A 24,952-nucleotide genomic window follows, 5' to 3' on the forward strand; every position below is an offset into this window, starting at 1 on the left:
TTACTTTATTGTTTATATTTTTACTGTGCAAATTTGTTTATTTTCTGTTACTGGGCAGAAAAAGCAGTAGAACTGTAGGTGTATACCTCCTGTGCATACAGCTAGGCAAGTTTCTGTGTTTTTATGATGTGTGTGTGGATTCTGAGTATGTAAGTGAAGATGTGGTTCATGAAGCAAGCTGTTTTGCTTAAAGTGAGAGAGAGATTGGATTGCTGAAGATGACGCAAAAGAACGTATCTTCCAGGCCAAAGTTGGGGGACGTAACTGATCCTACTTTGGGGAAAACAGAGCTCAACACCCATTTGAACATTTTTTTTTTCCTTTTCCTTCTAATAAGGTGGAAGGCCATAGCCTCCCATTGCTCAGTGGCACATGAGCAGGGTGGAATTGCTTCTCTGGGACTGTGGAGGAGGCACTTGCAAACAGATTTCTCTGTGTACCCCTCAGAAACTTTACGTTGTTTAGCTTATTGTTTCAGAGATATATTAAGGTAATAATGAGGGAGAGGGCAATCACATTTGGATTCAATCCTAGTCTCTGCTCGGTAACAGAACCCAGTAATGCCTTTGGGCTTGCCATCCCATTAATGTTTTCCCAGATAACTGACCCATTGGTCAGCTTGAAGGAACAACATGTACTTTCAGTAGGACATGTCATTCTCATTAGATGGATGGCCACATTTGGTGATCATAACCTAGAGGATGATGTGCTCTTGGAAGAACTATGGAGAGCCTGAATTAACTTTCCTTGGTTGCAGTCATATCAGGCCAGAAGTAGTCTTCACAGCCAAGTAGCTCTAAAACACTGTGGGATTTGAGTAGCTGGAGACATGGAGGCAGCGGTAGGGCATCTGGAAACATAATCTGTTTTTTCTGACAGCTTTGGAGTATGTTGCATCACCCCTTGATGTGGAGTAGATCAAAGGATCTGTAGAATAATGGCTCAAAGGTTAGACTGAGCCCTTGTGGTATGTCACCTGCAATTGTCAGTGCATTTAGGAAAACTCAAGAGCCTGCTCTTGAGAAATGGGGGAAGAAAATTTCGTAAAGTGTCCTTTCACCTGAAGGGGATGGAAAGGGATGCCAGAGCTATGAAAGCTGGTGATGGAGGCTAGAAGAAGCAAACCTGGGATTTTTACATATTGGGTGCATGACTTCTTCAGATGATGAATGTCTTACAGTCCCATGCTGGTGTCCCTGCATCTCATATTAACAGCATGCTCTAGGGCTGCAATAACATGGTAGCAGGAATCTCTATGGAAGGCTTATTTGCAAGCTGCAAGCTTGCACTGTCCTTTGCTATTCATCATCTATAAACGTCACCACTAGCAAGCTGCCTCCTGTGTCACATGTGATAGCATGTGGCATTTTCACTTCTGGGAAGAGTTTGGAGGGCTAACTATGGGCAGTGCAGTTAGTTGATGTAGGTATACATCTAATCTGTTGCCTGTGCACAGATGTGGGGTCAAAACACAGTGAGGAACGTTTTTTGTTGGAAGGTGTTCAGGTAAAGATAACTGATTTAATTGGGTCTCTGGTTCTACACAGAAAGCTGTTTCTCTGCGCTGCTAATGACTGTAAGGTTGTATATACATTCTTAATTATGCCATATAGTTTATGGTATTTATGCAAGTTAAAATGAAAACCATGAGCTGTGTAATGAGATTGACCAGATTCAGCTTTCTAGAGTTAAAGCATTAGCACTGTGCTTTTGTAGTTTCGTTTGCAGTACAGTGAAGGAACGGTTGCAATAATAACAATGAAAATGTTTTTGTCCTCTATTTGCTGGATCTACGCAGAGTTGCTAAGTGAAATTTTAGAGTAGTTTCTCTTACTCTTTTAAAATTAATTGTGCATATAGGATGTATTTTCCAAGTGTAACCAAGTTATTACTTGCAGTGGGGGGAACCCACCATGTTGCTGTGGAATAAAAGCCCTTCTACAGAGAATATATCAAAACTAACAGCTTAACTTGCGATAACTTTCCAGCCAGTCTTACCATTAGACAAGCCTTGATGGTCCTACATCATGTAAGTACTAGGCACATAGCGAGGGCCTACAGTGTAAAGGAACCGATCTGAGGACTGTGCTCTTCTGCAGCTTTCAATAGAGGGCCCGAAATCACCACCATTTTGGCAATTACCTATTTCTGTGGTATAGGATAGTGGGAAGAGAGGGAAGGACTGTGTTCAGGCCTAAACCACTTTGTTTAATATCTAAAATCCTAATGAACTTAATAATAGGGTCCTCGCATGTCAACTTGCTGGAACTGCAACAGAGAGAAGGAGAACACATTGAGCAACAGGGAACCACTGAAATGGTTAAAAAGTGGGCAGTGATCCATAAGCAAGGTCTGCAAGCAACAGCAATATGTATTGATTTGACAGAGCTAAAGAGTTTCTATGAACAAATTAAATTACATTGGTCTTGTAGTCTGCTTGAATTGTCTGGTGTTGAATGTAGATGAGTAGGTAGAACGGCATCTGTGAACAGCTAGTGTTGTTAACTCTGTGTATTGGTTCAGAGAGTATAAAGGAGAGGAAGCTGAAATATAAAGTATTGTAACAATGGCAGTTGTCTAAAATGCATAAATAACACTGATGTCTCTTATTTGTCTTTCATTTGTACAGCCAAGAGGGAGGAGAAATCAGAAGTTATGAGTGTTCACTGGTTTACGAATCTAAGGTGGAGAGGAAAACAGACAGTAAATTAACTGGGCATAGTATGAAGCTACTTAAGATTAACAGGCTGGAAGAGATCAATACACGATACAACAGCAACAGACTGGAAAAAACAGCCTTTTTTCAGAGCATGGAAAAAATGGAGAGGACTAGACGCTTTCAGGAAAAAAAATTCAGTGAATCAGATCCTGGAACAGAAGATGAAAAGGTAACTAACTAACTGCATACTTAATTTTGTCTTCCCAAAGCACTGTTCCTTTCTTCTTTCAGCTAGTTAAAGAGTTTACTATGTGTGTTTCCCAGTAGAGTTGAATTTTTCATTATCATCTGTGAAAATGTATTGCAGCTGTGAGAGACTGGTCAGCATCTTTTAATTTTTTGGATTCATAGAAGCAAGCATGTGTGTTTTTATTTATTCTGGGGTTTATTTACAGCTGGACTCATATTCAGAAGTTGTAAAGAGGTTGTGTGGTTCCACAGCTCTTCAAAATCAGAAGGTAAACGTAGATTTAGTTGGATTCATGTTTTGAAAGCATTTCACCTATCGTTACAGCTCTGGAGTTAGTGGGGACCGAATGAAGCCCATGGAAAGAGCAGATTTCCCAGAGAAACTAATGCAGCTTTGTCCTTTGGTTCCCATTAACTGGGGAGTAGGGCATGGTAACATGCTGCATGCCATGCTTGCAGGGCCAAGTGTTGTCCAGTGTAGCTCTGTGCTGCACCTGTCTCCAGTAAGAATGCTCCTGGGCATCGTAGTATGGGGTCTCTGGCAGGAAAATGATTCTGTGATCAGCCAAAATGTGTTTAGAAATAGCAACACATTTCCTTGTATTATGCTCTTTCTATGGCATAGTCTAGAGGAACCAGTATTTTTATTGACACGTCATTTAGACAAGAACTGAGAAAATCTGCTTGCAGTAGGGCAATGAGAAATTAATTTTACACACCAGTTTGTGAAGAGACTTGAAAAATTTGTGCTGTGGGTGTTTGTGTGCTGATTGTGCTGGTATGGTAGAGCAGTTTTTCAAGTATTCAGAATATTTTTGTGTTCAGATGATACCCTGGAACATTGGTGTGAAGTAAATTTCATGATGTTTTCATTTGTATTCACAACTCAAGAAGTTGAATTTTTGACATTTCTTAATCTGCTGGGTCACTTTTGTACAAAATTATTCCAGTCTTCAGTAAGCTACTACAATTTTTACTTTGTAGAGAAAAGAAAATGATCTGTATATTAAAACAAAGAAAGCATGTCTCATATAAGTAGGATGTGTTTATTTTAGAGAGTTTCATGTAGTGTTACAGTGAAAATGAGAATTAAAAAACTAAATCTGGGTGGTCGGGGTTTGGAGGATGCTATTGGCTCTTTTAAGATAGTTCTCTTCCAGTGTGAAAATCACAACGCAAGTGAGAAAGTAAAAACTGCCGTTGCTGCCATATGGCTCTTTCTCTGAGTTTTGTCTCTTTAGGGTCAGGAAAAAGGCTATGAGAGCTGCTTTGCCTGTGTTAATGTATCTTAGTTTGATGATGAATTGCAGATAGTAGCTGAGGTGGTGGGATTTTTCCCCACTTTTTGCTGCCAAATCTCTAACCCATTGCCTTGATGTTTGCTTCTTACGTCTAGTGGTTGGAACTGGCTCTTTGTTAAGAGTGCTGTAAGAAAAGACAGGGAGAGTTTGGAGGTGCAGTAGGGGAGAAGGAATACATTTAGAAGATGAACAGCTGGTGGCTAGTTGCAAGCTGGAGGAATAGCTCAGTATTCCCATTTTAGCTCATCAGTCTCCTGGGGACAAGACTTCAAAGGTGAAAGGCAGTCCAACTGAACTCTGGTAATATACCTCACTGGAGTGAGGTTTCCAGATACATCAACATTAGTTATATTTCTCCTAAGCTTTTAAAACTTAACTTTCACACATTTTTTTTAGGAATTTCTCAGTGGGATACAGAACTGGGACCTAGCTGTGCTGTTAATGTTGATGAAAGGAAAACCAAGACCTTCCTTTGAAAGGTCTTAGCTTGGTCTCCTTGCCTGATAAGCAGTTATATTGTACTGATCAGAATAGGAAGGAAAAAAGATTGTGCTTGCAGGAAATACAGTAAACTTCGCTCAGGTGTATGCATTTACATGTGTATGCTTGTGGGCATACATACGTAATTTCTGTGGATGAAGCCCTGCTCACTTTGAAAGCAGTGACAAAACATCTATTCACTTCAATGGGAGTGGGGTGCAACTCAAGAGACCATCTAGAAGAGTGGTGAAAGTGTGTTCTTGCTGGAAGAAATAATGCTGTCTGAAACTGATTATAATTATAGAAGAAAATGATCCCCTTCCTCAAAACAACTATTTTTCTAGATATACTTTTTATAAAATAAGCAAACACAATTTTCATCTTTCAGTACAGTATATTTGTGTAAAAACAAAAACCTAATTAAAAAAAATACTTTCAGAACCATTAAAATACAACTTTGGAAAGCAAACCCAGCGATTGTTGACCATCAGTTATGAATAATGAATGACTTTACAGTGTGATATATGTCTTGGTGCTGTCAAGAAGCTGTGGGGTTGCTGTCCTCTAGATGGCACTCTTTGCCACACCAGCTCTCCTGCGCAACCATTTTGCTCTTGAAGAGAATCACTCAAAAAAAACTCATGACAAAACTGCTCTTTACCTGTTTTACATGTGTTTTGTTCAGAATGTCCTCTTGCCCCCCTTTGTACAGGTGGCAGCACGTGTCTTTGTGTCTCAGCTAAGTTCTGTATTCAGGAATGAACACAAAGTTTTGCTTCAGGTTATACATTAACAAGTGAAAGACATTTTGTTTTTTAGGAATGGTTTTCATGTGTGAGTACCAGATTAAAAAAAGAATAAAAGTCCACATCTGTCCTTGACCCATTGCACTGAATATCCACACCAAGGGTTGTGCTGGTCCAAGGGAGGGGATGTCACAGGGTAGGAAAAAGCAGGTGTGAGAAGGTAAAACCACCTCTCTTGACAACAGCACCAGCTTATGCAAAGGTAAATTGATTGTGAAGCTACCATGCAATTTACCCAGCTGCATTAGCTCCCAATGAGCTTTCTCTTGGAGGTGTAAGCATTGTGAAGGATGTTTAGCTAGAGCTCAGATACAGCTGAACTATTGTGCGTAATGCATTACTTCCCGTCCACTGAGCAGTGGTAACTGATTGTTTGCACACTTAGAGTCTGCTGCAAAATGGAAAGAAAAGGCACTGGTAAAATTCATTGATTTAAATGTTTCTTTTACTATGATTTTACCTTACATTTCCAGAGTTGTACTCTAGTAATTTGCTGCAGTTCAGTTCATAAGCTGAGATGTATTCAATTAGTTAAACCACAGTCTTAGGTACCAGAATGGAATTTCTCCCATTATTAGTGAACATAAATGTGAAACCTAACATTTGCTAAAAAAATGTGACTTTGTCATTTGCAAATTATTGTTGTGTAAGCAATAACCTCTAGTAGCTCTACTGCCCTTGCTGTGCTCCTTGAAAGAATAGAAATGGCAAGAAGCAGAGCTGCTCTTTCCTTACTGCTGTATTTCAGGGCTTCTTAGTCCTGCTCTTTTAAGGAAACAATAGTTTAATAAGGATTAAACCTCCCACTAGTTAGTTTTATTTGAATAGATAGTTGCTATGCCAGTTCATTTTGAAGTTCTGGAGACATTTGGAGTACTATGAATTCAGAAAAGGTGTTTGTTTTGTTGATTATTTTTTTTTAATTTTTTATTTGTTTTTACGAAGGTGGAAAAAATACTTCTCATTGGTATTTTGTTTCTTGAGTTGGCAATAAAATTTTCCATGCAAAAGTATCCCTTTGATGATATTCTGAAAACAGTTTAAGGACTAACTTAAATATTTAGTCCAGCTGGATGTACTCAATATTTGGTGTTCAGTTAAGCTAGGCCAGGGGATGGCTAATTGTCCTCTAATCCCTTGTCTCCAGTCAGAATGTGATCAGCCTTGTCTCCTTTGAGCCTTCCTTCTCCCCCTTGACCACCACCACAATTTCTCTAGCAGTTACTTTCTCTGCAGCCTCTGTGTTGGAAATGACCACGGTGGTAATGATACCTATGTAAGTTCCTTTTTCCAGAGGAGTCCAGAGTCATGGCAGTATTTTGAACAGGATAAAAAATGATCACTGTTGCATAATTAACCCCCAAAATTTTTTCTCTGCCCCCAAACACTATTCAAGATATTGATCTAAATATTTTGACAGAAACATATTTCTTGTTTTAGAATTTTAACCAAGATCGACTCTTTAACAAAATCCTGCAAGGGATTCTGTACATTTGCAGTGAGACTTCTTAACTAATGAAGAAGAGCTCAAAACCCTTGAGGCTTTCTTCAGCCTTGAAATCAAAGCACCATGTCTAAAGCTTGGCTTGGTATGGTCAGAAAAGTGTTAAGTGGACTTCAGCCAAGTTTGGGCCCAGTTTTTTTTACCAACCTCCTTTTCAGCTTGCTTGAAATGCTGTCATCAGGCATCGTGTTGCCAGCCTTAGCCTGATGCAGCTTTACAGAATATCCTTTCTGCAGTGCACTCTTCAGGTCCCAAGTTCACAGCACTCTATTATCTTGTGGCATTGTGTGTGATTCCATGATTTCAGGCAGCTTTGTTTTAATGCTCCCAGTTCCCATGCTTGTGAGAATATATGTTTGTCTTTCTCAGAATGAAAGAGAGGAGTATCAAGGTTTCCCAACTGAAAAAAACCCACAACTAAACCCACCCTCCCCAACATAACAACTACATAATAACTCAAAATGTGACTTGAGAGTGCTCTGAAGTCTCAGAAGCCAGCAGTTGACTAAGAAAAGGACAACAGTCATTATAATTTTTTAATCTCTTGACTTTTTTTCAAATGATGTCATTTTCGTTGTTTAATTTGTGAGTTTTTAGTACTTGAGATTTCTGGGACTCATATTTCTCCACAGCCAGGGGGAGTGTTCCAACTTCTTTGCTTTTCACTTCTGATCAGATAAATACACAAGCAGCGAAGGAATGGCACCATTTCTTCTTACTCCTTCATCTTCCGCAATGACTGTTAGTGTGCTATAATTATGGGCACCTGTTGCACAAAAGATGTATAGTCCTTATATATAAGGATTCCTTCCTTATGTATAGACCTCAGACCTTATGTAATGGTCCTTCACAATACTTATCTATATCCTTATATATAAGAAAATAAACCATGGCACGCTTTGTTCCTCGGATTTTTAGTTTTCTATCTCTAGAAGTAAAACAGCTTCCCATGGCTTATAATGGAGCTGGTAGCAGGATTTTTGATTAAAGTTGCTTACCATTTCCAGTTTTAAGATCCCATTTTCAGTTTTTTAAAAATTTCCCAGGTTTGGTTTCTCAAGCCAAAATTTTCCATGCAGAATTTGAATCTCAAAATTCAGCAGAAGCAGTCTATCTGTTTCTGGAAGTTTTAGGGAAAGAAGATACCTTGATGCTATTGAGAGTCTCACATCCATGTGGTTGAAATGATCAGGTGCCTGCATCCTTTGGATCAAGGACTTGATGGCTGGCAGGTGAGCAGGTGCTGGATATGGGATGGGGAGACAACTAGGAGCCGCTTTCTGCATGGTGGTGGTTTAGGTATGGGAGCAAAGTAGATAGACTGCAAACACAGGAACAGAAGGGACTGCAGACAGTGAAGCCGTGGCATTTCAAACTGACCTTCCTGTGCATGTGCACCACGACACATTTTAAGTGATTGTCTTGAATTTTGCTCTTTGGGTTTTGGGGGATTTTTTTTTCCATTTCTTGCCTATTAGAAGGGGAAAAAAAGATGACCAGTGGCCTGAACTGCTAACTGCAAACGGATTGTGCTAACAGTTTGCTTTCATTGGAGAAGTTCTGGGATGTCAGAGTAATTGCCTTTCAAGTCCATGCAATACACATCTCGTGTAGATCCCTGCACCTGTTTCATGCTTGTCAGTATGCCATCACTTCTTTTCCTTATAGGTTAAGGGAATGTGTTGAAGTGTGAGATGGGATCCTGCTGTGTGTCCAAGCCTTGTCTAGCTAGGTGGTACTTACAGAGCTGGGGAGGGTTTTGAGGGTGCCTGCCAAATTGCATCTGCTAGAGCAGGAGAACCAAGTTAATCAGTTGATTAAAAATAAAGGGATGGATCTGCCCCTTCAAAGAAATGCTGCCTGGATTGCAGGTGGTTTCTGCCTTTTGGCTTCATATCTCTGGCACACCTTGTGGACTGTGTTAAGCTGTGGAAGAAAGAAAGAGATCCCTGCATCTGGAAATGCACAGGTAGTAGATGTACTTTTAATAAGTTAGATATATTTCACTGATCAGTATTGATATTGTTTAACTGGATGAATGCTCCTTGTGTTCGGATGTAACCAATTAAACCTATCTGTTTTTTCATGGACCAGCACATACTGCTCTCTTTTACGAGAGTCTATCTGACAGTAAATCCTAGACAGTTGATGTGCTTTTCGTGAAGGTGCATTTCTGCCCTTGCTGTCAGAGTGCTTTGTCTTGCCATTAAAACATGATGCATCCTCTAGTGACCTCTACTGGGTGCAGTACAAGGGACTGCCTCAAGGTTGCCTGCCCTCTTTGGCCACGGTGGGAGCAAGGGTGCCAGCCCTTCTTGTTGTGGAAGTTGGAGATCCCCAGTAAGGCTCATGCCTGTTATTTTCCTGTTGTTGTCAAGTGAACGTAGCGTTTTCTCCCCAAAGAAGTAGCATCACTAGTTATTACATCACTAGATGTTGCAGTCAAAGACAGTATGTACGTTTGTTGTGATTTCCCAGAAAGCAATACAATGCAGTGATGACCTGTCATGTTTTAACTCAAGAGCTTTTAGAAGAATTCTTAACAGGAAACATTGTTTAAACAAAAGAAATATGTAAGTTTAGAAAGGCAAAAAGGAAGATACTTGTTCTAAAGCAGCTCCAAGGATGTAGATTACCAGATGGCTTAAGATTTTAATTAGTTTGCTGCAAATTCTTTCTTTCTGTGAAGAGATCCACTCGTGGAATCTCAAGACTGATTTCATGTCTAAAGTTTGAGATCTGAAAATCTGCAAGCTCACACTTGCATATTTTTCTAGTACTATTAGTCAAAAGAGCCATGACCTAGTGTGTGGATATATAATGGAATTTTTCACACATTGTGTGAGAAGCTTGCAGGACAGTGATAAGGAGAGTAATTGAAATATTGCTACACATATCAGCACTCAAGATTAGTAAGATTCATAAAGAAATTGAAGAAAGCAAAAAAAAAAAGTGTAGAATTCTTTGTATACTCTTCCATGATGACCTGAGAAACTTATTATATGAATGTCCTCTAATCCATCAGAAAAATTGTTCTTTCAGAAATATGTACTAATATTTTTCTCAGTAAAAGCAAACCAGCCAGATTTTATTAAGGTTTTTGATGCTCTTTCCATTTATACTGATTCTGCTTCTATGACATATATGCATGGATAGACAGAAAGAAAGGAAGGACTAAGGGGACACTCAGAAAGTAAAAACATGTTAGAAATGTCTTTATTCATGTTGTTAATTAATTTGGTAGTGTCAGTTACTGAATGATGATTTTTTTTTTTTTAAACATTCACTTTTAAGTAATGATCTTTAAGTCTATTCTTTAGCCAACTTGATAGAAGATGGAGAACTAGCTGTTCAGTACCATTCTGTCAAGGAGAATATTGTCCCTGATGTGCAGCTCTGTTGAATCTAAAGTTCAGTCACATTCAATTACTGAAACTGCTAATAGCGTAGAATTGTGCGTTTCATGCAAGACAGTCAAACAGGAGTGGTAAAGAGAAGATAATTAATAGACATGTAGAAAACATACTAGCACTCTGTCTTTATAGAAGGTGGTTTCTGTAGATTCACTGGCAAATAAAAAAAATCAAGTATGTGGTTGGTGGTTTTCATTTTGTCTCTGATGCAGTCTGAAGCTGTTACTGCACTCACAGATGAGTTTGAAAAAAGATCCACTTTTTTGTTTATGCCTACCTCACTAATATTTTGCATTTTTTCTTGGATAAATTGTAGTTTGTACAGAAAAAGAACTGTCCTGTTTTTATTGTGCTTCTACTGTTTTGCTACTGTCAATTTATTTTCCAGTTTTTAAGACCTAAGGCCAGTGTATTAAATGGTATTTGTTAGCAAGAGAACTATATCCATCTCATTGCGAAGAAAACAGGTTTTAAAATACCCTGTGTTAAGATTAGCAAAGATTGCTTTCTAGTCCTTGTCTGCACTAAAGTATTTTTTTCCTGAATTTCGCATAAGCCAGTGACTGTCAGAGCTCTTTGCCGGTTTTGTTGCACATGTGATGAACTCACTTTTTAAATTGAAAAAATGTCAGACATTTGTTTTTTGATTGCTCTGCATATAATTTATATTTGTTCCTTTGAGTTAAAAGTCCTCTCATGAAGTGCAGGTTTCCCAGGCTCTCTCGTAAGTCCTCATGCGTAGAAAGGTGGCATGGACTCAGAAGTATTTCAAGAGCAGGGCAAGTGTCCTTGCCAGGGACTGGCAGTAGGGCTGTGCTTGTGCAGGGACTCCTGGATAATCTGAATCCTTAGCTTTAGGAGGAAATGAGCCAACAGCAGCCTGAGACTGAGATTGCCGTGTCATCTCAGGACCCCATGGCATGTCCATTCCAGACTCATCCTTCCCCCTCTCTTTCTAGAAAGTATTGTTGTCAACTGCAAGTAAACCATTCCTACAGCTCCCTTGTTCCTCTGCATGCTGATATGTGTCCTGTGGCTCTCAGACCTGTGAAGGTTTGGACACGTGGCTGGTGTGATCAGAAAGGCTGGTGATCTCTGCCAGAGTTTGTATTTGAGAATGGTACTTCCTTGAACTCCTGAAGTGAGGAAAGAAGGGGGATGGGATCTAAAGAGCTCTATGGGTCTTGCTCACTTTTCTGTGGTTCTGGAGAAAATGTGTTTAGCTTCCTAAGGGAGTGTGAGGGAACAGTGCTACCCTTTGGTCATGATGCTCCTTCCTCAAAGGAGTGTTAATTGAGAAAGAAAATTTAGAGCTGTAACAAGTAACTTTCAGTAAATCCATTTCCTTTCTGTATGTGATACTACAGCAGAATACTACTGCCAGTGGCAGACAACTGTACTTTTGGTAAGCCTGTAACTGTTCAGTGGGTTATAAAGGGCCTTTGGTAATAATTATGTGTGTTGTTATGAGCAAGCAGAGACCCTAACTGAGATTGTGTGAGGCATAGTACAGGGTGGATCCACTCCACAGAATTCATTGTCTGAACAGCTGGATAAGGGAGAAGTCAAATGAGAAACAGGTATAGAGATGGACGAAGAGTCTCCTCAGGTCATACTCTCAGTCAGTGACACCCATACAGAGACATCTGTAATATGGAAATGAAATTGCTGACTCTCTGTCTGGTATCCTCTTTACATAGCTATATGCCGAGATCGGAGGGAAGGTGTTCCTCCAAACCCTCAGCCTACTGAATCCCAGCCATTTCATGAATGCTGATTACTTTGCAAAGGTCCTGCACACCATTTGGTCCAGGATCTAAAATTTCAAAAATCTGCAGCAGCTTCTACATGTTTTCTTTATTTTTCTGGTGTCTGTTTACATGCAATTCACTCCTTCCTCCCCCAGTTCATTCTCCTTGGTTTTTATTTAGATCCTATGAATACTGTGGTGAGAGGTTTATCATAACCTTTGGAATATGTGGCTGTTAAAACATATGAAAATCAGATCAGTTTTGATACAGCAAATGCATAGATATTTATTTCAGTGTAAAAATATTGAATCTTGTCTGCCTTCCATTAAAAACTCTTTGACCTTAGATGCATGGCTTAGCAAAGAATTCTTTTGCCCATGATCATTCAAAGGTGTCTTGTTACAAGTTACCTACCCAGCCAATTTGTAATATACACGGACGTGCAGGGAGATAGGTCCAAACTGTCTGTGTGACCTTTCTCTTCTGGCACCCTTGTGCAATGTCTTGTGGACACGTTTAGCAGAAGTCACGGTGCAGTAAAGAGTGACTTTCCAGTGCCGAGCACAGCATGAGGATTCCAAACAAGGGCCCTTACATAGGAGAGGTCTCATTTCTGTCACCTCGAACAGAAACCTCACGTGTAATGAACATTTTGAGGAGTTGAGGATCTTCATTTTTCCCCTTATATGGACAATCCAGTGTAATTCCTGGTGTTTGGTCCTTCCGTGTTTGCTGAAAATGGTTTATTTTTCACTCCGGAGTTAAACAAATCCCTTAATTGCTTATGTTGAAAACATAACTGGTTTTTAGGCACACATTATATAGTATATAAGGGAGGATTTTTTTTAAGTACTATGTAGTCAAGTACTTTTAAGTGCTTGATTGACATTTACAAATGGAATTCCTGAGAGGGATGAAAATGGGGCTCTATAATATGACCTTACGCTAAAGAAAGCACACAGGATGTTGTTATAATACATGTAAAGGAATTTGTTATTGATACTAAAAAGAGAAGAGTTATTTTTCTGTAGTTCCCTGTCTTCAAGGCTAACTAAGCAGACATATTGGTACACAAGATCTCCCTAACTCCACGCCTGGACTAAATAGTGATGGAGCAGATACGTGGGCATATAGGTTTAATTTCAGCTATGACCCTATCTAGTTATGAGCCTGTCTAGTTGACCTCATATCTTAAATAGTGGCTGTACTTGAAGACAATAGGAGAAAATTACAGCCTTTTATCGTAACTCTTGGCAGTGAGACAACAAGGTGCAGGACGATTTTCTGTTGACCTTTGACAATGCCACAGCCCTTAATATCATCATTACATTTTAAAGGACATGTTCACCAAGAGAATTGTTGCTTTTGTCAAACCAAACACTTCCTGCTGTCTTTCTGAAATTTGTGGTAGACCCATGTTGGGTAGTTCTAAATCTGGAGAAATTGCCTAAAGCCTCTTGGTCCTTCATGTTTTAGACCATGCCAGAGGCATCCTAGGTTTTGTATTTATACCTACCCTATGTATTTCTTCCAACTCACGTGTTAACAGGGCTTTATTATGGTTTCATAAGAAACCTGTTCTATAAGAATAGAACTGTACAGTATAGAAAAGTAGCTTGCTGGTGAGGACATCTAAAGAATTGCGGGGTCTAAACATAAGTCCATATAGCACCACTAAAATGGAAGAATGAACAAAATTCAGAATATTAGGATAAATGAATCAGACAAATTGACTAAAACTATTAAGTTATGTTTCTGTAAACAGATATTTTTATTTTAGTCACTTCTAATCCTCTAAGCTATCCTTCTTTCAAGACAATGTTCTAGCCACTAAAAGGCAGATCTGTCTCCCTGTTGCAGCTTTCCAGCAGTACATCCAAGGTCTGTATCTTTAAACTCCATTGTGTACATGCTTCATTTTTAGTTGTAGACTAACTCACTGTCTGTTGAAATACAGACACATGCAAAGGTATGGATTTATCCAAATACTTAAATCGCCCAGGTTTTTGAAGGCATTTTCTCTTCATTGTCATGATTCCACATACAACTACTGCCTCTCGTGTCACGTTAGTTACTGGGTTTGTTAAACACAGCATTTACAGTGCTTTCCTTGCTGTAAGGGGAACACCTTGTACACATAATGCTGCATAATAAAATTTGTATTACAAATCTTTATTATAAAGTTGTACAAGTATAAGTTGTAAATTCAACTGTAAGTCACTTACTAAACATTGTTTACGTTTATCAGGCAGCTACTCCAGAGAGCAAGCATGAAAATCTTTAGCTAGGAATTAATGGTTGGAGTTCCTAACAAGTCAAACAGATTTTATTTGATTATCTTCTTAAAGAATCCCTATGAAATATTTTCTGGCTGCCACCAATTGCAACAGATTGATTCAAGATGTTTGTGAGGGCTAGCATAGAACTTGTGAAGAAAGCTTGTGTAATGCCTCTTTGCACTATTCCTGGCTCACGCCTGTGCTGTACATGGTCCCCCTGCTTCGTTAGCAGTAATTTCATGCATGGTTAGATATTTCAGGAGGCCAGCTCAGGATGAGCATTTGCTCATTATGTCCTCAGGCAATACAAAGTTTCACTGCATTAGAGATTATTTATGGACACTGTGAGTGACAGCTGTCACATCAGAGACCTGACAGTGTAAGTAGGCAGGTCTTTACAGAACTGTATGGAGAAGCAGGGGCTCGGAGGGATGGAAAGAAGCACCCAAGGTCACCTAGCAGATCTGTGACAGAAGCAGGGCAATAAGCCAGACTTTCTGACTTCCAGGCCGGGGCCTGAGGCATACTGCTACTGCAGCAATGAAAGAGAGTGACCCCCTTGCAATGAAAGAAATGTCTTCCTTTTCACACCTGTTTCTTATATCTGGAATTGTATTCTCTGACACATGTTGTATGAAAGCCTTCATGTTATTAGCTAGCATTTGCCAAGTATGTGGGAGATCTTTTTTTTTTCCCCCACAAATTCTTCAGTCATCTCCATTTCAGCATCATGTGACTGTGGTAGAGAAAATTGGCTTCTTAGCTGTCTCTGGGTTCCAAAATCAGTGGAATGCTTAATTGAAAGAATATGGGTTGGCAATAATGATTTAAAATCTATTTCCAGACCTGCCAAGTCTCCCATAGTTCCCAGGATCTCCTGCATCTGGAATCATACTCTTAATGTATGCAGTGTCTGGAACGATGAATCATTTTCCAAAATCTTCAGCAGACACCAAAGAAAAAATTAGATTCTTAAAAATACCCTCCCCCCCCCAATTATCTTTCACTTACATTTGACTTTAGAAACTGCATTTTGTGTTTTACCTTGGAAACCATAATAATTTATAGGGACCCATCAATGCAAGGAAGGTCAAGAAGAAGAGAAGTGCATGTCTGTAGTGTTACATACAAGTTTCATCAGTACGAATTTGGAATGGGAATTAGTTTGAGTGTCAAATAAAACACTAAGGTTTATGCCAAATAAACATTTTATAGGAAAAAAACCCAAAACATTGCTTTGGAGCATCTTTTTATCTATTGTTCAATATCTATCCTGTTTTTTTTCTTCTCAGCTTATAAAGGCATGCTTCCTTCTGTGTTTGTTGCTGTGTGAGCATACATCCAGTAAAAAGATAATTACTCTTTCAAGCTCATATTCTATGTGTAAATAAAAACAAAAGGAGAATGACACAACAAAGCAATGAAGTTATTGTTCAGTGAACTCGTCTTTGTAGCTAGCCTTTGCTTAACCAGTATAATGCTTTAATCACATCAGAGAATTTTTTCAAGCTTTGTTCTGAAGGGTTTGGTTTTTGTTAGGATTCTGCTGTACCATGGATTGTGTGATAAGCCTTCTGTTGCTGATTCGTTGAAATAGGTTAAAGTGCAAAAGAATAAAGGAAAAGGTAAAAGATAAATCGGAGGAGCAAAGAAAAGCTGGCCCCTTTTTAATTTCTTTTTAAATTGTCAGAGACCCAGATTGCTTCTCTTTTACAGAAGTTCTTCATTTAGATCAAACCAGGCCAAACTCCTTTGGAGTTATTCTGGTTGACACAAGCCAAGAACTGGTCTGCTGTGTTTCACTGAGAAGAAAATAAAGAAACCTGCATTAGGATTATTCCCTCTCCCCACCAAAAAAGTGGAATTGCAGTAAATAAAATGTGCATTTCAGATAAAACTTGCCCAGCTGCCACTGATTGATTGTCAGAATTGTGGTCAAATGGGAGTTTCAGCTGTATCCCTGAAATATAAAGTCTTTGGTTTATGAAGCTGGATTTTTTTTTTTTTTTTTTTTAAGCCATTGGGAACTAGCCAGGCTCATTTGTCTTTATTCTTTTCCAGCGCTTTCATACTTCTTTCCCCTGAAAGTGACCCAGCATCTTTGTTTTGTGAACATCAGCTGTTCCTTCTGATAATCATATCAGTAGGACTTCTACAATATGGGAGAGAGGAACTTGGACTAACATCCCTTTACTGTCTGAGCATCAGTTCAAAATCTGTAACGTATAGTATATATGCACTGCTATCTGATTGAATGGGGTGGGCTAGGAATTGTTTGAAATATTATTCCCAATAATGGTCATCTGAATGAAATGAAAACAGAGAAGAAAATTGCATTCAGATGAACTGTGATCTGTGGATTACAGAGGATGTAAACCTTCAGACCTAGCAGGCTTATGTTTTTATTAGGAACTGTTGCCAAACATTTGTCTTTTTTTAGAGATCCTAATGCAGATAATCCTAGATTTGTTTTCTAAAAAAAAACCCTGTAATTTTTATAAGCTGCAATAGTAGGTCTCCCATTGTGTTGCCATCACCTTACCTGTTGTTAGCTTGCTGATGTTGAGGAAGAGTGTCTGCAAGACTGGTAAGAGAGGCAGGCTGACATGCAAAACTGGTCCCTGTGTATATGCAGGCACCTGTCTAAACTCTCAGCAGGCTGCCAATTGCTCTGCTTGCAATAAGCTGGAACAACAAGAAGTCTGTCTTCAGCAAAGACAAGTCCTCACCGATTAGCTGTGGGTATTTTTCAAATACTCTGGAAGTGATATTGTAGTTCTGTCTCACCTCAAAATGTGGATCCTAGATTACTTGCGTACAGTCTATTTTTTTTTTTTTTTCTTTTGAGGGACTCATAAAGAGCAACTACAGTTTACAGTGACCTCCAGTGGTGAAAAACCTTTTTGGAAGAATGACATAGTTAATATCCCAATTTTGTCTGAAAGCCATTGCTCAGAGGGTTTAGGTGGTGCAGGTTTCAGTCCAGGTTTCAGCCCAGGTTTCAGCATATTACATTCAGATTTATTTATCATGTTTTGTGCCTTGTTTCTGTTGTTGCTTTTTAAAAAAATCTTGGATTTTTCTTCTTTCTGTCCTTTCTCCTCTCAAGATCTTGCTTTTTAGATTGACGATAGTTGACAATAGTCATACTGGAGCTGTTTTGTATATGAGGCTTTGCTGATCATGTGTTTCCTGGTATAGTAGCGTGAGATCAGTTCTGGTATTCCTCCCCTCAGAAATCTTTTTTTCTGTAGTCTCCTCAATGCTCACAATTTATTTCAGCTCCTTCCACATCTGCCTTTCTAGCTTTTGCATATATTTACAAAGTCTCTCATATGTTGTTCATTGAGGACTTTTTCCATTTCACTTAAGCTGGCTTCTTCAGTGTTCTATGTTAAGGGTTGATTCTGCAATGGTTTAGCCATCTGGCTAGCCCAGACCCCACAGATAGTATGAAAGAGTAGATTTTTGGAATTGATGATGCTGGAATATGGCATTGGGGGTGGAGGGAAGATATTTCCATGTTCTACAAGGCAGAATATACCTTTATACTTTAGAGGTCTCCATGGCAATTTTAATAGCAGAATACTTGTCTTTGCCTACGCTGACTTCTGTACTGTGGGCAGCATAGATTAGCCTGATTGCTGTCAAGTGATTGGCATTCTTTACTTCCTTTTCTTAGCATTACAGACCTTTCCCTGCAGAAAATAGAGAGCTATCTTCAGGAATGAAAATGGAGCTGGATTCTACAAAGAGCAGTCAAGATGTCAGGTCGTTTGTGGTTTTATAGGGGTGGGGAGGAAATTTTTGGGGGTTAATATGATACAGGAATCACTTGCCTTTCCCAGATGATTTTCATTCTTTTACACTTCATATACCAAGTAAATGTGCTCTCTGGTAGACATGCAAGGGATCAGAAATCACCAGACTTCAGCCAGCTGCTGTGAATGTAAATTCACATGTGCGTGACTGGAGTGGACATATTCTGAGTTGCCAACGAGCTTGCAATGGGAGTTGTCATTTCCTGGGAATATCTAGATAGAGAAACAGAAGAAACAGGTATGAAGATCAGGTTTCAGAATTCGCAAAAGAAGTCTTTTTTGCTGACTTTTTGAACCAGGTTTTGCTGATTATAATGGGTCTTTAATTCTCATGGACTTTCTTGGGGATGGTATTTGAGAGATTGTCAGAATGGAGTACTTTGTCTTCCTTGAGATGGGCTAAAATTTGGAAAACAAACTAAGCAATTAAATAACACAGCAGAGCAGCCCACTGAAAGGTAAAGCATGAAACATTCTTCTGCAAACTGTGCTTGGGCTGGCTCTGTCATAAATCCTTCCCAAAGAGATCAGTTGGATGCTGTTGCATTTCCTTTAGAGAGGCTTTCCGTACCTTTGCCACAACCACAGTGCCTGGGAGTGGAAGACCCTGTTGTCCTTGTAAAAGCAAAGAGGTTGTTGCCCTTCTTGACCCCATTTCTGCTTTCCTTACTCTGGGCTGCAAGGGGCCAACTATGCTTGTAAATGGCAATATTCAAGTCCTAAGAGATACGGAGCTTGGGTGCCGTGCTGGCAAGGAGCAAGTTAACTTCCTGGGAATCTCTTGGTAGCCTGCTCCTTGTGAACCCTGCAAAAGCCTGGAAATTGAGTGCATATTTCTAACAGCTGTGGAATAAACATATATAAGAATAGCCCATTTGTTTGATTTTCCAGGCTGACAAAAAAACAGGGGTCACATTGGAGTTGAGGTGAAGAACTGGTGATAGATGTAGCCACGGCTTGTTCTGCAGTGACAGGCATGTGCTGCTCACCCTGTAAGGTTTTGCTGATAATCTCTGGGCAGTGGAACATAGACATCAGGTTTCATGCCTCTCTGAGAGTCTGTGGACCTCTGAAGAGATGCTGATGGTGTCAGAGCAGCTTGAAAAGTTAGAAGACTGTAGTTGTCAGCAGCACAGCAGGTGCTGGAGTGACAAAGGTTCAGACCTGTGATATGAAATGTAAGGATGTAATGGCTGTAGCTGGCTCCTCTGTTCTGGCTTATAAACCATTTATATCAAAGCTAGCTGGGAACTGAAGTACCTGCAAATGGTGATGAGTCTTGTGGGCTTAGGAGACTTTCTAAACATGGTGTTCAGTGATATGAATGTTAACTATAACAAGTCCACCTCTCTCCAATTGTTTCTGCTCCTTAAATGGCTCCAGGCATATTCCTTTATCCCTGCTAATAATAGATGGGATTTACAGATGGCTCATATACCAAGGACTTAATACCAAGCACTATAAAAATGTGTCATAGCTTCAAACCATAGTTTTGGATGTTCTCTGTGAACCTACTTGTGTGCTTCCTGAGGACAATGGTGTTTCCTTTTTTGGTTCAGCAGTGTTAGGCATCTTGACAATAAGCTGTTTTCTGAGGGATTCTTGGGAATCACAAGATAATCTTTAGGAACTAATGCAAGCTAATTAGAATACATGATTATAAACTGCTCATGCTATCCTAAAATCTACAGATCTGTGACTGTGTATTAACAGAAAAAAAATTAAAGCTGCTTGTATCCACCAACCTTATTTCCCAGCTCAAGATAAAGCAGGGCAGAAACAAGATTGGTGCCTCCAGATGATCATTGTCTAGATAAGGAGTGAACGATAATCACAGTACAAGGCATTTCTGATTGCCTCCCTTAGAGACTTTCACCTATCCCACCTTGGATGGTGGAAAGCCAGGATGCAAGCCACTGAAACACTTTCCAGTTTAAAGACATTTGCAGGGTTTCATGTTTTGAATGGTTATTATATCTACCTATAGTTTGGGGAGGTAAGGTGGGAAGAGAGGGGAGGGTGGAAGAGGTGAACTTATTTTTCATTTATTTTTCATTCAATCTACCTGTCTCTTTCTCCTTTGTATTTTGTTGGCTCAGTTTCTTCTGTGAGTATTTAAAAAACAAACGAAGTTTTAAAACAATTGTACTCAAATAGTCTGACCTGAGCTTGAGCAGACTGACTTGTAGTGCTGTGAGGGGGACTGCAGCACTAACGAAGCAGACTTAAATAGTTGATTTCAGTCATTGCAATCATTGCAATCACTGATTGCAAAATACTTTGCAATCAGGTTTAACTCCATCTCTGCAATTTCTAATGAGCCCTGAAAGCCTGAGAAACCTCAAAAAAAAGCAAATTGCATTGTTTATTCATATTAAAGCACACCTCTAAGTCTCTATTTGAGACATGTAAATTATTGTACCTCACAATGGAATAAAGTATTCAAGGTTCATGTAAATTGTTTGTTGTGTGTAATGCTCCCTCACTGTCCCCTGTCCAGTGAAATTTTTCCTTGATCAGGATTAGTCTGTTCAAGCAGGTGAATGCCTGTTAGTGCGCTGAAATGGCGTGAATTTAGAGCCTACCAGCAGCTCCCTACTTAATCTTCACATAGACAGTATTAGCATATGGATTAGGTCAATGATTCTTCTTTGAAAGTTTTTCATACTTCAAGAGCCTAAGAGATGCTGTTAGCATGAGGCAGGGAGCATGCTGCTGTGGGCATTCTGTCATGCCTAAACACCCAGGTTACAAGAATCAACAGCTTTGCAGAAAATGTTTCTGGACAGTGACCTGAGCACAGTGATAATGTGTTCAAGAGGAGCAGGCAGCTGACAGGTCTTTGATATTCAAGTTGGATCATTTTAAAAAATCATGTCCCTTCAGCTGTTACTCATGGCTTTGTGTCTATGGGTTATTTTTCCTGTAGCAGTAAGCAATCATGTGAGCACTCTGTCAGAAAGTAGAAAGGTTAAAACAGATTGCTTACTTTAACTATCATTACTCAAAAGAGGCATAATTGTTCTTCCAGTTAGTGTGATGCATATCCACTCCACTCCAGCTCTGATTATGTAGTTAAAGATGCTCCTGTGGATAGCTTTCAACATAACAGTTCTCTGCATTTTCATGGCCTGATGCCTCCTTCCCATCTCAAAGCTCTCAACATCTTATGATTCCTCTGAATGATACTGCTGTATTATTATCCCTGTTTGAAAAATGGAGAAACTGAGTCAGAAAGGTATTACACAACTTGCTTAAGGGGATGCACAGCAAATAGGTCAAGTCTCTGCTCAGTACCTTAGTTCCCTGATATTTTCTCTTGATCTCAGAAACTTGAAACATGAACCAAATGAGAAGAAATATTTTAATTTTTTTTTTGCCAATTCTTTTTCTTTTCTTCATGTTCCACTACAGTTCCCAGTTTCAGCAAAGTCTGAAAGCACTAGGTGTAGTGATAGCCGTGTTCAAGAGGAGTAGAGGGCACTGACAGGTCCTTGAGATTCAAACTGGACCATTTCAAGAAATCATGCCCCTTCAGCTCCCTTCAGGAGCACTGCTATGCAAGTTTGGGATGTTCCCTTGTCACTACATGCATTCAGGGTGTTTTCCTTAAAAAACATACAAGTATTTATATATTGAGCAGCAAGTCAAATGCATAACTAGCAGTGTCTAAAAAAATTAACTGCACACACAGTATTGCAGGTGCTGCTTGCCCAGAGACACACCTATATGACCAAATCAATGTTTTGCAAAGAGGCATTGGGCTCCCCTAAGAGAACCAGCCTTTAACCACCTTTGCCTTTGCTGCATTAATCCTTGACACCCAGTGGTGAAGCTGTGGAGACACAGTCCCTGCACTGAGGTCCAGGGTGGTATCTGCTCCCTGCTCTGCCACACATGACACTTCATTCCTTGCAGTTACAGTCCTGATCCATGACACTTGATTCTGGACAGTGGCAATGCAGGCATCTGATCCTTCATGCTTGATCTCTGACGCTGGATCTCTATTAGGAAAATTACTGGTACCTGATCTGCCTGATCACAGCTACTTGATATATGGTGATGTTCCCCATTGTGGCATGTTTACCACTGAAAGTAAATTTGAAACAGCTAGTACAGCAAAACTGAAGAACTGAAGTATTTGGCTGTACTCTGTGGATAGTGTGGCTGAAACATGTTAAGAAACCATATCTTTTAAGGGAAATGGCAAGAAGTAGTATTGCAGGGGTAAAAGGAGAAAAGAAAGAAGAAATATTAAAAAAAATCTGTGCAGATCCCAACAGTTATATCGGTTGTTAGAGCTTCGTGCTCTTCCTTAACTCTGTATGCTGTGTTCAACACAGACTAGCATTTAAAACAAAACCAAAAATAGCTCCCCCCAGGTTCACATAAAATCATCTTTTTATGTCAAATTGAGTTGATTCTGTTTCACAATAAGTATACTTTGGTTTGGTCAGTAGGTTTCTGGAAGCTAACAAAGCCTTTGACTAAGCAAACTCATTGAAATTAGTTTGCAAAGAAATTTATAATCTGGATAATTTCATAAAGTTTTCAGTTTCATTGTAATCATTTTGTGCCCCTGAAGAGAGGGCTGCAATAAGCAAAACTGCACTGAAATGAAAAGTAGACATGCTTCGTTCCAGTAAGGTTGCAAGCATTGCTTTGCCTTCTCCCTCAGTTAATTTTATTTGGAAGTAGCATATCCTCATATGTCCATCAAAGTCTTCTGTTTTCATGAGCCGTCATTTTCCAACACTTCCCAGTGTTTTGTTTCAAAACTCTTTGGTTAGCTCCAGTGACAACTATTTTTAATTCTGACACTGGATCATATGAATTGGTCAGGGGCTAGGGACTTGTGCTCCTGGTAATCACAATTCATTTTCTGTAGTGTCAGATGAGAAATTCAGGTAAAAAAAAAAAATAAAAATGCAGCAGTCACGAAATTGAATCCCACAAGCAGAAAGGTGAGTGAGGTCATGGCAAGGCTTCCAGATGTTTTCAGGTGCAAGCAGGATGAGAGAGAAGCCAAAGAGCCCGATATCTCCCAAGCTGTTAGGTAGGACAGACCTGGAAGTAATGAATATCTCCACTATGTTATAGTGGTAGAAAGAAAGGATTACAAGCGATTAAGCAGGGATTTTTGTATGAATATTCTGGATTTAGAGGTCGGCCAGCATCTCAGCTGCAGCTGGCTAGTAGAAGTATCTAAAATCAATGAACATGAGGTGAGATTCTTTCCCAGTGAGACCCTCTTAGCTTCAGACAGTCAGACAGTAGCCCATGGCCAGAAGTTACATCTTTACTATTGCTGCTCATGAAGCTATCCCTTATAATTTTATCCAGTGCCTTTTTATATGTCCATTTACCCCACTGAATCCCCTCCCCCCAATATCCTGTGGCAGTAAGCTCCACAACAAATACTTAGTGTGAGAATCTGTTGTTTCTCATTTGAAACCGATGTACAATACTTGTGTTGAGTGTCTCCATCCTCTTGTGCTGGGAGAAATGGCAATCAGTCATTCCGCATTCATCTTGTCACAGCAATCATGTTTTTCTAGAGCCTTGATATTACTTACAGGCATATGTATGAATTTTCAGTGAGTGTGGAGATTAAAGCAAAAGCATTAGTTAGAAACAGTGTATTTCTTTAAAAAATACAAAAAGAAAAAAGAAAGCAAGTGAGAGAGAGAGGAATGAACTGTTTTTTGAGACCATAAAACCAGCTGAGAAGACTAGCAAGAAACCAAACAGCATGGCCTAATTTCAAAGTGAGATTGCTGTGTAAAATTACCCTACCTTTCCAAAGAGTGTGGATTTTTTCCAGCTCATGAAAATTGACTTTCCAAAGAGTGAAAGTCAGATATTTTGAGAGGAATAATCCCTTTTTCAACGCTCATCTGTGTTGTGTAGGCAGAGTGAGGAAATAATTTGTGATTTCTGATCAGTCCTCATATATTTCATACCCTTAGGACAAGGTCTAATCCATGATTCCTGCTGATGCCATTTCTCCAAGCAACATTCATGAGAGATACATCGATAGGAGTCATGATGAAAATACCATCCACCACATCTTCTCACAAAATCAAAGACCCACTACTTAATGTTTTGAGACAAGAATAGGCTGTTTTATTGTTCTTTCTCATTAGAGCCTACCCTGACAGTGCAGAAGGAGCAGGGTTACAGGACTGGCTCTTGCCCAGGACAAGGGCAGACATAATTTAAATGATGCTGAAAGCTGTAATTCAAGTTTCTGTGATGATGACATGCTATTTTCCAAGCATAGTTGTAACCATTTTTGAAGTGGGGGCAAAAGGTGAGATTAGTCTTCTCTGCCCATAGCACTTGAAAAGTTAGTTGTCTAATCGAATCTGGTCTCCTTTAGTCAGGAAGGAGAGCAGTACTACCAGGGACACTTCTTTCCATTCGTCTTCTATTGTTACGTGGGGTGAGCTGTCCTGTAGACAATGCTCGCTTTTTCTCTCCCTTGACTATAGAGGATGCTTACCGTAGGGAAAACATCTTTTAGATTACTAGGGTTAGATTTATGGGTTTTAGAAGTTCTGTAACTTAATTTTCCTTGTGTTTATGTCCAGCTTTAACCACTGTAATAGTACTAATTGCTGGCTATCCTGCTGAAGAGGAGAGGAAAGCCAGACAGGCATATCAGTAGGGCTTTATCTACCTATGCC

The 24,952-nt window shown here is 39.5% G+C and overlaps 1 protein-coding gene across 1 annotated transcript in view; it reads left to right on the forward strand.

The window, feature by feature from the left end:
* MYLK4 (myosin light chain kinase family member 4) overlaps window positions 1-24,952 on the forward strand; it is an 84,350-nt gene that overhangs the window by 12,726 nt on the left and 46,672 nt on the right. The window contains exon 2 of the mRNA XM_030042107.1: window positions 2,630-2,888. Coding sequence (XP_029897967.1) covers window positions 2,630-2,888 — 259 coding nt within the window. The remainder of the gene's footprint in view (window positions 1-2,629; window positions 2,889-24,952) is intronic.

Source organism: Aquila chrysaetos, chromosome 18 (genome assembly GCF_900496995.4).
Source record: "Aquila chrysaetos chrysaetos chromosome 18, bAquChr1.4, whole genome shotgun sequence".
Taxonomy (NCBI): domain Eukaryota; kingdom Metazoa; phylum Chordata; class Aves; order Accipitriformes; family Accipitridae; genus Aquila; species Aquila chrysaetos.